The sequence below is a fragment of the Seriola aureovittata genome, chromosome 3, assembly GCF_021018895.1.
Source record: "Seriola aureovittata isolate HTS-2021-v1 ecotype China chromosome 3, ASM2101889v1, whole genome shotgun sequence".
Taxonomy (NCBI): domain Eukaryota; kingdom Metazoa; phylum Chordata; class Actinopteri; order Carangiformes; family Carangidae; genus Seriola; species Seriola aureovittata.
In genome coordinates, this window is record NC_079366.1 from 15,694,295 (window position 1) to 15,707,424 (window position 13,130).

Sequence of the window (13,130 nt, forward strand, 5' to 3'; positions counted from 1 at the left end):
CTTTATTGCTTGCTGTGTTGTTAATATTTCACAACTTTTTAGCAGCGCTAATAGTGGGTATTATCTCTTTGACATCTCCAGTGGCTGCGTTTGCAAACCTGTTCCAAGTGTCAATGAATCTGTCTCCATTTGGCCCTCCGTGGGGGCAACTTTTCAATTAATTAGGTGTGACTGGAGACTGGGAGTGGGTGTGGACAGCAGACAGCTGCAGAGGCGAGAAGGAAATTACCCCCCCAGATAAGAAACAGCACAAGCTCAGTGGGGAAGAGCTGCAGTTGTCAGTGTGGTTTTTTTTTTTTTTTTGTGTGTGTGTGTGTGTGTGTGTGTTTTTTTTAATTTTTTTTCTAACAAAGCAGAGGAACAGGTGATCAGTGAGACAGAGGCAAGGCCGAGAGGTAGAGCTAACCTCTCGGGGGTAAATTGGAAGGTGAGGAAAGAGAAAAAGAGGACATGTAACCATGTGTCTGGGGCTCTGTTGCCCCATTTAGGCCTAAGTGGTGAAGAGTGTGTGGGCTTATATTACTGAGATTTATTTGTGGGAGTTTTGGTCTATGCAGTTGGATCTTGAAACAAATGTTCCAAGTTCATGTTGGATGAAGAGCTGAGATGATTAGATGATTAATCGGTTATTATTAGGCAACTATTTTGATACTTATCATTAGCAAGGAAAAATGTGAGTCAGCTATGAAGATCAGCAGCTTCTTCTCGTTCTGAATTCACCATAATTTGAATATCCTTGGGTCTATCTTTTGGACTCTTGGTTGGACAGCAATTTAAAGATGCCACAATGGCCTTCAGGATTATTTCAGTATGTATGCATGTGAGTCTGAATATTTCTGATGTAGATAGAAAGATAAATAGATGTATTTGACAATAATTAAAGCAAAGACAAGACCACAGACGCCCAGTCATGAAATACACTCTAGGTACACCTGTAAACTCTAACAGGCTACAACAATCCAATGCAATAGCTCTGCCATAAATTTTACCTTTACGAATTTATGGCATAACTATTGTATTCGATTCCATTAGATTTTGCAGGTGTCCCTTATAAAGTGGCCACAGCATGTTCATTTAAAGGCTTAGACAATAAAGCTACAAAGCGGACCAAATCAACACATTAATGAAGCACACTTGGAGCAATATTGATTATTTAACAATCATTTCTTTATCAAGCGTGTAAAACCCCTCTCAGTCTACTGTGGTGTCAAAGATCCTACTACCTGTTTGAGAGTACAGCTGTGTAGAAGTATGTATTTTTACCCATGGAGTTTCTAAATCTAAAAAGAAATATGAGTTGAGCTTCCTGTCATTGTATAATTAATAATTATATGATTATATCACTGACAAAGTGAAATAGTTGGAACTGAATTCTTTATAAATCATTACCATAAGGAATTTTATGACACCCTTACTAACAAAAAGTAGCACGTCAATGATGTAATCGCTTGGATGTCTCAGGTTATCAGCAATGAATCTCCAGGCTTTTTAAAAAAAAAATTTTTTTAATCTTTTTTGATGAAGAAGCTGAAAGAGAATCAGTAGATCAATTTATATTTAAATGAAAGCCCGAAATCAGAGCATGATTCACTGTTCGTACAGTCTTGTCAGCTTGTGAACATAATGAATGAGATGGTCAGTGGTTTCGGTTAATAATCTGAAAGACCAGGACCAGCTGTGTACAGAGAGGATGTTCACGTCCATGTGAACAACTCTTTGGGTGCTCAGTTTAATTTATTCGGTTCAGCTGGCTTTATAGGAATGGATAATAAATGAAATACTCTGATACATAAAAACAATTACTACATAACAATAAGCATTTAACGCTGAAAATAGCTGAAAAATATTACCATCACATACATAACACATCGTAGAGTGTTAGTTTTCTCGTCTTTCAGCTTGTGACAGCTGTGTTGTGCAGTTCGCGTGTATGTGGTGGATCTCTCTTCGCTGTGATTTACTGCGGAATTATAATTGTTATGTAGTTCATCATTAACGGCTCTATTGTCATCACTTTTTAGCGATAACACTGTCTGGCTTTAATTCACCTGCTGAATCTAGTCTTCTCTTGTGCTTTTATTACTATACTTCACTACTTCACTAAAAAATCGGTGCAAAACACGAGGTCACATGCTCAAGGTCAATAAGGACATAACCCAACTCACCTGCTAATTTTATTCAAATATACACACAGCACTCTTTCACTGTGTGAAAAATGGCTGGGTGAAGTGGAATGTAGTTATTAATAATTAATGCTCAGTCAGTAACATTACTTGTCACACCTTTTTAAACAGCTGTATGAATTACAATGGTGCCTTGTATGACTCACCCAACAGAGAGGAAAGTGCAAACCCGGTTCTCCAAGCAGGAAAAGAATTAGTGTGAATATACACGGCACCACAAATATGCAGCTAAAGCCACATTGTGTTCCCTTTTTTAAGTTGAATTTAAATTTGTGGGTGTATTTAAACCCAGTCTAAATGTTTCCTCTGCAAGATGAAGCATGGTTTCATGTTGTAACACAGTGATGCACAAATACTGGTAAAAATCAGTCATTTTCTAGAATTAGTTCTGTCATAACAATATTGTCATTATTAATGTATAAAATGTTTAATATTCCGCATTATTCTGCAATTGACACACATTTCATATGTATTTTTTGTTTGGTTTTTCCAATGGAATCCCCAAAATATCAGGATAAGATTTGATGTGATGTGTGTGATGATATTTGATATGACAGACCTGGTCCAACATCATAAAATGCTTAATTTGAATACGTAAACAAAAATACAAAACACATAGATGAAGAGCGTTTCAAGAGTTGAAAAATAGCAACATGTTGTAGCCTTACATGCTACATGTGTCTTTGCCTACCCATGGAATCATTGCAGATGTTTTGTGGTTGTTGTTAGGTCGGTGACCAGCAGGAAGTTCGTGATGACTGAAATGTCACAGGATCTTTTAGACTTGGTCTGTATCAGTGGATAAAGGCCTGGGTGTGTAAATACATTCAACAAAATGTCTTGGCACAGCTACAGGTGTTAACAGAGGTCTGAGGATGCCTTGTGGGAGACTCTGGTCTCAGGTCTTAGAGTGAGGACTCGGGTAATTAAGAGGAGCTGTAGAAGAGACAGAGTGGATATTTGGTCTGTCATTACAACTACTCCCATGAGTCTTAGACGCCGTAGGCATGCTATCAAAACCTCAAGAGAGCTTTAGCATTTGAATGCCCAAATTGGGAGACCAGTTAAGTAGCTGATACCACAGAACAATGTGGACAGAAAACTCCACTATCTGATTTGAGCTTTTCAGAAAGAGCATTGAAGGAAACCTGAGAAAACAAATTATCGGCTGTGGCTGGAAAGCGGGTGTGACCGGCTTTTTATAGACTGCGCTGCTTCTGATAAAATAACATATTGTATCTGAGTGAGTTATAATAGCTTTTAGAAAGACAAAAAAAAACAAAAAACAAGGTAGAAACCAACAGTATCCAGCATAGACCCTTGTGACATATCGTACATATTGCAGGGACAAGGCACACAGTAGGGCTACATGTACTGTGTAGCTATGAAGCAGTGGTGGTCCAGACCCTCTGAGGCTCTAAAGGCCCCCGTATAGCTGCAGAAGGGGACACGTCACTTTGCTGCTAAATTAAGTCCAGAGCAGGAGATATAACCTCAGTGGAATAAATGGCTTCAATGAGGTAATGAAGACCCCGGGGGATAGATGGATCCTGCCTCAACCCTGTATTTTCTCCGTCCTTGTGTCTCTGGGTGTGTATTTCTGTTGTGTATATGTATGTGTGCATATCAGTTGCACTGGTGTGGTCGTGTATGTGTGTGCGCTCGCAGTTTTGCGTGTGTGTGCTCCTGGTCAGTTTATTTGCCTCTGATGAAGAGACCATATAATGTTATTTAGAGAGCTGCAGGCAACCTCAACACGATGGTAGAGATCTGTAGTGCTTCTCATTGTAAGAGCAATTAGCAGAGAGAGGATTCTTGACCAGACTAAAGTGCACTTAATGAAACACCCAAGACCCTCTTCAATAAACTAGTGATTTTTTTCTACCATTCTGGCCCTTCTGCAAGACTGTAGTGAGATGACAGATTATTCAATAGGGAAGACAGTATTAGAGGATCACTCAAAGGTTCCAATAATGTTACGATACATGCAATCTTGATGTTGCTGTTGGTTACTGCCCCTTATATGTCATATATTGTACTCCCCTGACTGTTTTCTCTTGCTGGCACCACTCTCCTAATTCTGCAACAGTATCTACATCTTTCGCTCTTTCTCTCAAGTGTCTAAAAATATCAACTTGTTTTAAAAGATATGGCTCTTAATACTCTGCATTTTTCTCCTTGCCAGAAAAAGCCCATGAAAAGACCAAAACCAACAATGAATTCATTCTTCTAACAAGTATTGTCTGTGTAGTCGGAGCCAGATATAGTTTATTCCTCTGTGCCATAGAGCTCTGTTGTTGTCCAAAAACTGTTGCAGTGGGTGACATGTTCCGTCATTATGATGAAAATGGGAACTATATTTTAGTTCTAGTCCGTCTCACAATAACCATCCTCCTGACGTAAATATTGGACTAGACCACCAAATGTGAAGTAATCCACATCTGGAAAGAGTCCCAACAACCGCTGTAATTACTGCTGTTTGAGTGACTTTCGCGAAAAACTTCAGAGCCCATCTGTTTTACAAAATTACTGAACCTTTTTTTTTTTTTAAATATGAAATTATACTTTTGAGCCATTTTTAATGCTTTACATTTTCAGTGGGAACAAATGAAGACAGGGTAGGAAAGTAGGTATGTATTGAAACACACAATCACATTTGGTTTTTGTCTTTTCTTTTCTTTGTTGACAATAAGAAAAACTTAGTGGGACACCAGCTTTATCCTTTTAATATCACTGTTAGTCATTTGATGCCGTGTTGTACAACAGCAGCATGGTCTGAATGTTTTCATTCAGTTATGACTATATGACACGAGCGGAGAGTGAGTATGTTTTGCGGTAAACATTCAACTCACACTGACAGTTGACTTTGTAAGAGTGAATTGAATAATTACAGAGGATGTAAATAGAGCTTGTGTTGGCTTCTACCACCCCTGCAGGGTATTCATTATAGCTGCATGATGTCTGATTACCTGAACCCGTCACACAGCTCTGACTGACGAATCAGAATAAACTTCATTCACCCAAGACACCAGTGGGGTTTTTTTTTTTTTTTTTTTGGTGCACTGTACTCCATTTAAACTTTTTATTTTGTTAGAAAGACATTTGGCTGTCCATTCTTAATCCAGCAAGAGCAAAAAGAAAGAAAGCTTGTAGGTGATTTAATCACAGCCCAGTGAAGGGACACATAGGCAATGGACTTAACTCAGTTAACTTAATTAAATTCTTCAATTATTCATTTTGGACCCCTTTGCAAGTTGGAAGCACAATATCAGCGTATTAACACCTTAAAAAGTTGTTATGCCAAACATGTTGGCATGTGGATTAATATTAGCATTAATCTGTCAGATGTAAATCCGATATTCACTCTCCTTTTAGCTCTGCTGAGAGAGACGAGAGACCAAAACAGAAAAGTTGTGGGTTGAGAAGGGTTAGGGTTAGCGGAAAGACACTAAAACCCTGCAAAGAGCTGAGAGGAACTGATAATTCTCTGTAGATTTGCCACTTGACGCAAACCTTTTCACATTGCACATGGCCATTTGATTCATTGTTTATATAGAATTGATTAGAACAGCTTTAAACACTCAGTATGATGATGCGTGCAAAGAAAGAAAGATCTAAACAGACAAAAAAATATGTTTGAACAAATGTCTTCTCCTCTGCTCCCTTTTATTGTATGCAAAGGTCACCTGCATTGAAATTTAAAGATCAGCGTCTTACTGTGTTTTTAAGGCCCCTCTGGAGACTGAGACATGGATCCTTTGGCTGAATAGATTATTTAGACTGCACTTTTGTCCTGGGGTTATACTATATCACTTGTTAAGATCACAGATAATGATTATTTTGGCTATTTATTCCACTTGTTTATCCCAATAAATGAAGAACAGAGCATTTGTCATAGAAACACAATGGATAGATGTAGGGGTAATAAGGTAATAAAATACAGTAAGTTTGTGAATTATAGATTAAATAATGGAGTTGTGAGTGTAAACAGAAATGTTAAACATTTTCACCTGCTGTTGCATCTCTCTTGGCGGACATCCAAGCCTTTTAATGAAATAAAAAGACTCAACTCTCAAGGACTTTTCCATTTTGTCAAGTCGTACTGTAGACATTTACTGGAACAATAGTCGCGTCTAGTGTGTAGTATGGTTTGTTATTATTTATAAATCATGTCTGATGCAGCATGTGCTTCAGTGGAGATGACAAAAGTACCACTCTTACCTGTAACTGACCACCCACTGAATGTAAATGGGCTCCTTAATAGATATGCCTGTCAGCTTATGTTATCCACAATGCCTTTCAAATGCTATACAGCGCATCCCACCATATCAAGTCTCTGGGGATATAGTAGAGCTTGATAATGATGGCCTACGTGTGTTTTAAATAGCGTGGCAGATTCAGTTTTACTGTCTCTCAGGCTGCTGCTTGGAGCCTCTGCAGTGAATACACCACAGTCTGTAATCCGCTGCAATATTCAGGAGAAACGTGACCGTTAAAAGTCCATACATATACATTATTGTGGGAGCTGGGGGGGGGGGGGGGTGATCAGGGCGCACACTCCATGGCTTGATTGATCATGTGGACGCTTTATTGGCAGATTGAAAGTCTGTGTGTGTGTGTGTGTCTGCAGTTATGCGTCTCAAATAGCTCTGGTTATTCTATTGGTGGCTTGTGCCATTTGACAGTTCTGTGATCAATGCTCCTTGTAAATGTTAAGAGCCATATGACTGATGTGTCAGTCTTTTTTGCATGATCTAGCTCAACCCAGACCCTTCTCTGTGCTCATGAGCATGATTGTATGTGCGCGAATGAGCGAGCGAGCATGTAAGGTCATACACAAGACTTAAAATGTGGGAAAAACAGAAACCATCACCTGCAAAGCACGAGGGCTCAGATGTCTGAATGCATGGACCCAAACAGTGTTTGACCTATAGTGCTCACATTCGAACCATTTGCGTGGCCAGCTCTGCACTGATGCATGCAAGTCTGTATCAGAGCACTGGGTAGAGGGTTAGTCACGTCTGCAGTAAATTACTGGATACAAGCAATGCACACATGTGGGTGTTTTGTGTAGCCGCTCATCGCCCCTTATCCATGTTTTCCCTGCGCTGCATATGTTATTGTAATAGCTATGTAAGTGCTGTAATGGGCACACAAGTGCACATAAATTCATATGTCAGTTTGGATTCGTTGACGTCGCGCTAGATTGTTTACTTTTTTTCTATTACGCTGCCAGTAAATGATCCACTCTTGACACCCTCCATTTAAATGTTATTAATTGGGGACTGTTAGTGATGGGAGAGATGTTGTATAAAGGCCTGATTAGTCCAAATGTCATAGCAGCTCCTGCTCAGCCAGTTTCCTGGCTGGATGCTCGATCCATCGTGTTATTTCTGTTTATTTGCCTGTAGCCCTTTTGTAGATTCATTTTTAATGTGAGGTACCCTAAAAGGCGGAGCAGTGGATCATCTCTATCTGCAGGAGTGCATTAACTTACTTTGTATGTGTGTATGTGGGTGTGCATGCACACGTTTGCGCGAAGGCACCGTGCTATTTATTTTATGTTACAAGCATTTTATTTTTGTCAGTGAGAGTCAGCGCAGCTATATGCGCCAGCTTAGATGAAAGTAAATTGTGTATTATGAGGTGAGGGCACGCACTGCATGTAGTGTACTGTATGAATTGGTGCAAGTTGTGTATAACTTCCTGTCCATCACAGCGTTATGTGGAAGCATATTTGAATTGTTACTATGGAAACCGAGCACTGCTGTTATATAGAAACACATATCCGAATGGGTCTCTGTCTTCCTCTGCTTCCTCATTTACTGTCACACTTCTTGTGTTATTTTTAAAGATTTTTTTTTCTAACAGTTCCCCTCCAGTGCCCCCTCTCAGTAGATTCATCAGCCCTTTTGCACAATAATTTCCATCTGTGCATTGAGACCATTTTTTTTTTACTTCCTTTTCTTTTTTCTTTAGATTTCTTTAACCTCCCATCCACCCTTTGCTATTCTTTTATCATCTTGTGCTAATCATGTCTTCTTTTCATCTTTCTTTCTTCAGCTGCGTTGCCCCTCCACACCTCCCTCCCTCACTTTCTCCCTCCTCCCTCCCTCCTCTGGGTTTCTTATTGCTGTTCCTTCCTCCACCTCCATCTCTTTTGTGTATGTCTCTATTTATTCTCTCCCTCGCCCCACTCTTCTCTCTCCTCTTCTCTTCTCTCTGCTGCCTTCCTCCCACTCGCTTCCTCCTCCTCCTCTCTCTCCCTCCCTCCCTCCCTCTCTCCACTGTGGTGTCCTCGTTTACAATTAGCATGTGCACCTGCAATTAAGCCTGACAAACCTCTGATAATTAGACCTTTTAGACAAATTGTTTTTCATGTGGTGATCACATTTCCTCCTCTTTTGAGTTTCCAAGCTGTTTGGCTTCTTTTCTCTTCGCTTGCTCTGTACTTCACAGATTCCTCTGTGCTTTTCTGTCGCCGTTTTCTACCTCTGTCAGATTTCCGTTCCCTTCCCAACTTCTCTCTTTCTCCGTTGTTTTCTTTGGACTTTTGTTTTTGGCGCTGACTGGATCAGCTCCACAACACACAGGGTGCTTGATAAATAAAAGATTAGTAAAGGTGTTGTGTGAGCAATGAAGAGGAACAAGCCTTTTCCTCTGCCCTTTATTTAAGTGCTCATCAGTGCTTAATTTAGAATATGAGCATGAACGTATACTCATTAAGATTCCTCGTCTTTATCTGTGCAGAAAACATGCCCAAATTTGTACTCCTGATACATTTGTATGTGCGTGAGCTCACACACATACACACACAGTAAGAAACCACAATTTTCACATCAGGCTATGACTAATTGTGTTTCTCCCTGCCTGTCACCTCCCTCTGCTTACATCTTTCCCTCCGCCTCTCTCACTTTCTTTCTCCTCTCCCCTCCCTCCATCACTTCTCTTCCATACTCTACTCCACTGCTCTTTGTATGGCTGCTAATATAGGAGCAGTAAATAATAGCAATAATAGTAAATAATAGGTCTGTAGTTGACTTCAGAAAGCAGCGTTGAGATCTCAGAGGGTTGGAGGGAGCAGCAGAGAGAAAACAGGTTCGGAGGGTAAAGGGGAGAAAGGCAATGAAGCTAGTGTGGGAGAGAGAGAGAGAGAGAGAGAGAGGGAGAGAGAGAGAGACAGAGACAAACAGGAGAGAGAGAGACCAAGTTGAGCCCAGTCTGAGTGTCTAATGGTCACTTAGCCTGGCAGCTAGTCCATGAAGCTGTGAGGCTGTCAATCTGTCAAAATGTAGCCAGTGCTGTCCTGACTCACTCAAAACATACACACACACACACACACACACACACACACACACACATTCTCATCTCTTCACCGCTCTGTCTTTGATGTGTGCCACAGGGTTCCTCCAAGGAAGTCACAGCACAGTATAATGGATGTGGCGCTGTCACTTGATGCTTACAGGCCTCTCTCTCTCGGTGTGTGGTTTGATACCCAGCTATGTGGCTCACTTAGTAAAGTCTGCAATTAAGGGTTTGCATCACTGGTATTTTGTAAGATCCTGACCCTTACTGGATTTTTAAAGTACTCTTTATTAGCGAGCCAGCAGCAATGGTATTACTAGACAGTTTTTGTTTTTGGTTCGTGAAAGGTGATCCGCATAAAGTGGATCCATCTAATGAGAAGGTCAGGTCAGGTCTTCACACCTGCCCATTTCTTCTGTATCCAGCACATTGACTACAACAACTGTTCACTTACCATCTGATGTATCCCAGACCGTGCTGTGGGCCTTTGTTACGAGATAATTAAGAGTGTTTACTTCATGTGTGAGTGGTCGTTATGTTTTGGCTTATTGGTGTATATTAAGAAATAAAGCAAGCTCTCCTGACCAGTGTGGTAGGAAATTGATTTAACATAGTTCGACCATTTCATCTATTAAATCTCTCTGACGATTTTCACACAAAGGTTGGCTCTGACTTCATATGTCGTTTTTTTCATGTGTTGTTTTTGTCCATTTAGACAGTTGTAGATATATTTGTGCAGCCACTCAAACTAATATCCTGAACCGATGCTCATCTCTTTTGTTCACCATTTTTCTCAACCTTTCTCCAAAAGCACAGAATGATAGTTAATATAGAACAAAAAATGCTCCATTTCTTTTTGTATTACTTTCTAAAAAAGACCCATGAATATGAGTGGCATGAGTTTCTCCGCAGTCCCTCCACAATTTAGATGAAATTGATGGGTGCTTAACTTGCTGGAGGGGTATAAAATAACACAGCTATATCTCCCATGCTTGGACTGGATTTTGAAGCAGATACCAAAATGTTCTATTTGAGAGTTAAAAAGAGAGAGTTGAAAATGATTCATCTGCCAATAGTTATTTATTTAACAGAACACATAACATAGACAAACATTTTTGATAAGGATCCCTTAAATTTTTTTTTTTTTTTTTTTAAAGAAACGTGACCAAGATACTGAGCAGGAAATTTTACAGTGCTCTGTGGTGGAAATACTACAATGGTGTTACTGTTTTAAACAACAACAAACACATGTTGGGCATTTCTGCAGTGACATACTGTACAAGCCTGTGTGGATATATCTCTGATAAGCTAATATCAACAGATGATATTGACCTGGACCTGGATTTTAAAGGTTGGACACTAGTATTTTTACACTCAGCTGTTTGTCGACATCAATGTTTTTCACTTTTGGTCAAATCTGAAGTGTTGTGCATCATTTTCTGTTTACCATTTATCTTCTCTCTCTGTCTTTCTTTCCCTCTCTTTCCCTCCAGGGACGCCATTTACACTCCTTCACAATGCTTGTCAGCCTCCACCCTTCTCCCTCCCGTCTTCAGGACAAGCGCTTCGTCTCCCCGGCCTCCTCCCCCCATCACCCCCCTCCTCCCCCTCATCCTCCTCAAGACCACTCTCTGCATCCTTATCCCCAGCCTCGGCTGACCCTTCCCTTCCTCTCCTTGTCCTTCTCTCTTCTCCTCCTCTCCATACTCCTCCTGCCTGTCTGCGAGTCTCGCAGGGGTGGAGGTCCAGGTACAGGGCCTGGAGGTGCCCCAGGAGGACAAGGTGGCCAGAGGGGAGGCGGCACCCAGAGGGGTGTTGTCATCCCCCCTCAGTATTCTCCAGGCTCACCGGTTCTTCCGCCAATCAATCCCAAACTGATCAACTCACTCAGTATTGCTGTCATCCTGGTGGGCAACTCTAGTGAAGTAGCCTTGGGGGCTGGACTTGAGAAAGAGGACTTCCTCCACATCCCTTACCCTCCCAAAGTCGAGGTGGTCACCATGAATGAGACCGACCCAAAGAGTATCATCAATCGGATCTGCGCACAAATGACGAGGAACTCACTGCAGGGCGTAGTGTTCGGTGACGACACGGATCAAGAGGCCATTGCTCAGATCCTGGACTTCATCTCTGCCCAGACACACCTCCCCATCCTGGGCATCAGGGGAGGGTCGTCCATGGTCATGGCAGCAAAGGTAGGAAAAACTATTCATCTATTTTTTTAGGAAAAAGAAAAAAGAAATTGTGAACCATGCATCAATAACTTGATCCCACTGTGAGACATCATTTGTTGTTGTTTTTTATCCAGCATTCATTACATTAATATTTTTTGGATGGTATTTCTGTTGCATATTTAAAAAGACTACAAACTCTCGACTGACAATAAGAGCAAGTTCCTGGATTAAATTGTCGCGCAGCCACCTTCAAGGACTGGCAAAATCATGTTAACTGTAACATGATTTACAGTTTGAATCAAGACCTTTAAATTAAATCAATTATAGATGAAAATAGCTCTATAGTTATATTTGACACCATCTGTTTGTTTTTTTAGTTCCAAATCCAAAAGTAGGCATTAGGAAGACTTTGGATTTTGGATATTTAGTGCCAGTTTTTTTTTTTTTTTTTTTAAGGAATAGAAAAGAATTTCCTTTCTCACTTTTTTAAGATGCATCAACTTCTCACCGTGCAGAGCATCTTCTCATTCTGACCCAGTGTGTCTGCGGATTGATTTTGCTGTTAATTTACCTCCTCTGTGAGCCTGACGTCATACTGAAGCTCCTGACAGTGAGCCGACTCAACTCTGAGAGGACTCACAGTGTGAAACAAAAGAGTAATGTACATAGCAAGTCAAAACCCATCTCTGTGGGAGCAGCACGCAAGAGATTTGGCACAAACCAGGCTGCATGAGGAGAATCTATGATCCAGAAATGGAACAAAAGCTTTGAAAGGTATCTTTAAATAATGTTGTGTTAATAGGCTTAGCTGTGTTTAAGTCCCTGCCAGAAGAATGATGGAATCCATACGACGCTGAGTTTGGGTTTTTATTAGCTTTTAGGGTTTTCATTGATGCAGCCTAGCTTCTGGAGAAAATGGGATGAACAGTAGAGATTTCCTGCAGTTTTCTCCGTGGTCTGTGTTATGGCACTGGTGATGTGTTTGGTTTAGTTTCACTGATACAGGCTGAGCAGGTACAGCATTTTCTCTCTAACTGAGTGTGACCTTGGAGATAGTACTTTGGCAAAAAAATTAACTCAAGGTAAACGTCTTAGCGTTCTCCAGAGGTTTCAGCAACATCTCATGGTCTTTATGAGTGGATGGAATTTACTCAGATGCCATGTGATTTGAAAGCTTTGGAAAGTAAGTAAGTAAGTGGACAAGAAGATTTTTTTTCTACATGTTTTATCTCAGTACTGTATTGTGCTCGAGGCTTGTGAAGAGTTGATTTTTAACAAGTAATTTGTGTTTGGCTCATAAATAAGTAAAAACAACACACTGTACTGTACACATGGAGTGAAAACAGTGCTGCTGTGCAAGCAGTAGTAAAGTGCATAATATGTGTTAGCATCTATATTCCTTCACTGCTTGTTTATCATTTTTATGGATGTTGGAAATATTGCTTTTTTGAGGTAAAATCTTTTGGAG

At 40.5% G+C, this 13,130-nt stretch overlaps 1 protein-coding gene across 7 annotated transcripts in view; it reads left to right on the forward strand.

Moving 5' to 3' along the window:
* Window positions 1–13,130, forward strand: part of grin2bb (glutamate receptor, ionotropic, N-methyl D-aspartate 2B, genome duplicate b) — a 93,009-nt gene that overhangs the window by 10,778 nt on the left and 69,101 nt on the right. For all 7 annotated transcript variants that reach the window (XM_056372542.1, XM_056372543.1, XM_056372544.1 and 4 more), the window contains one exon: window positions 10,982–11,683. In XM_056372542.1, the coding sequence (XP_056228517.1) occupies window positions 10,982–11,683 (702 nt within the window). The remainder of the gene's footprint in view (window positions 1–10,981; window positions 11,684–13,130) is intronic.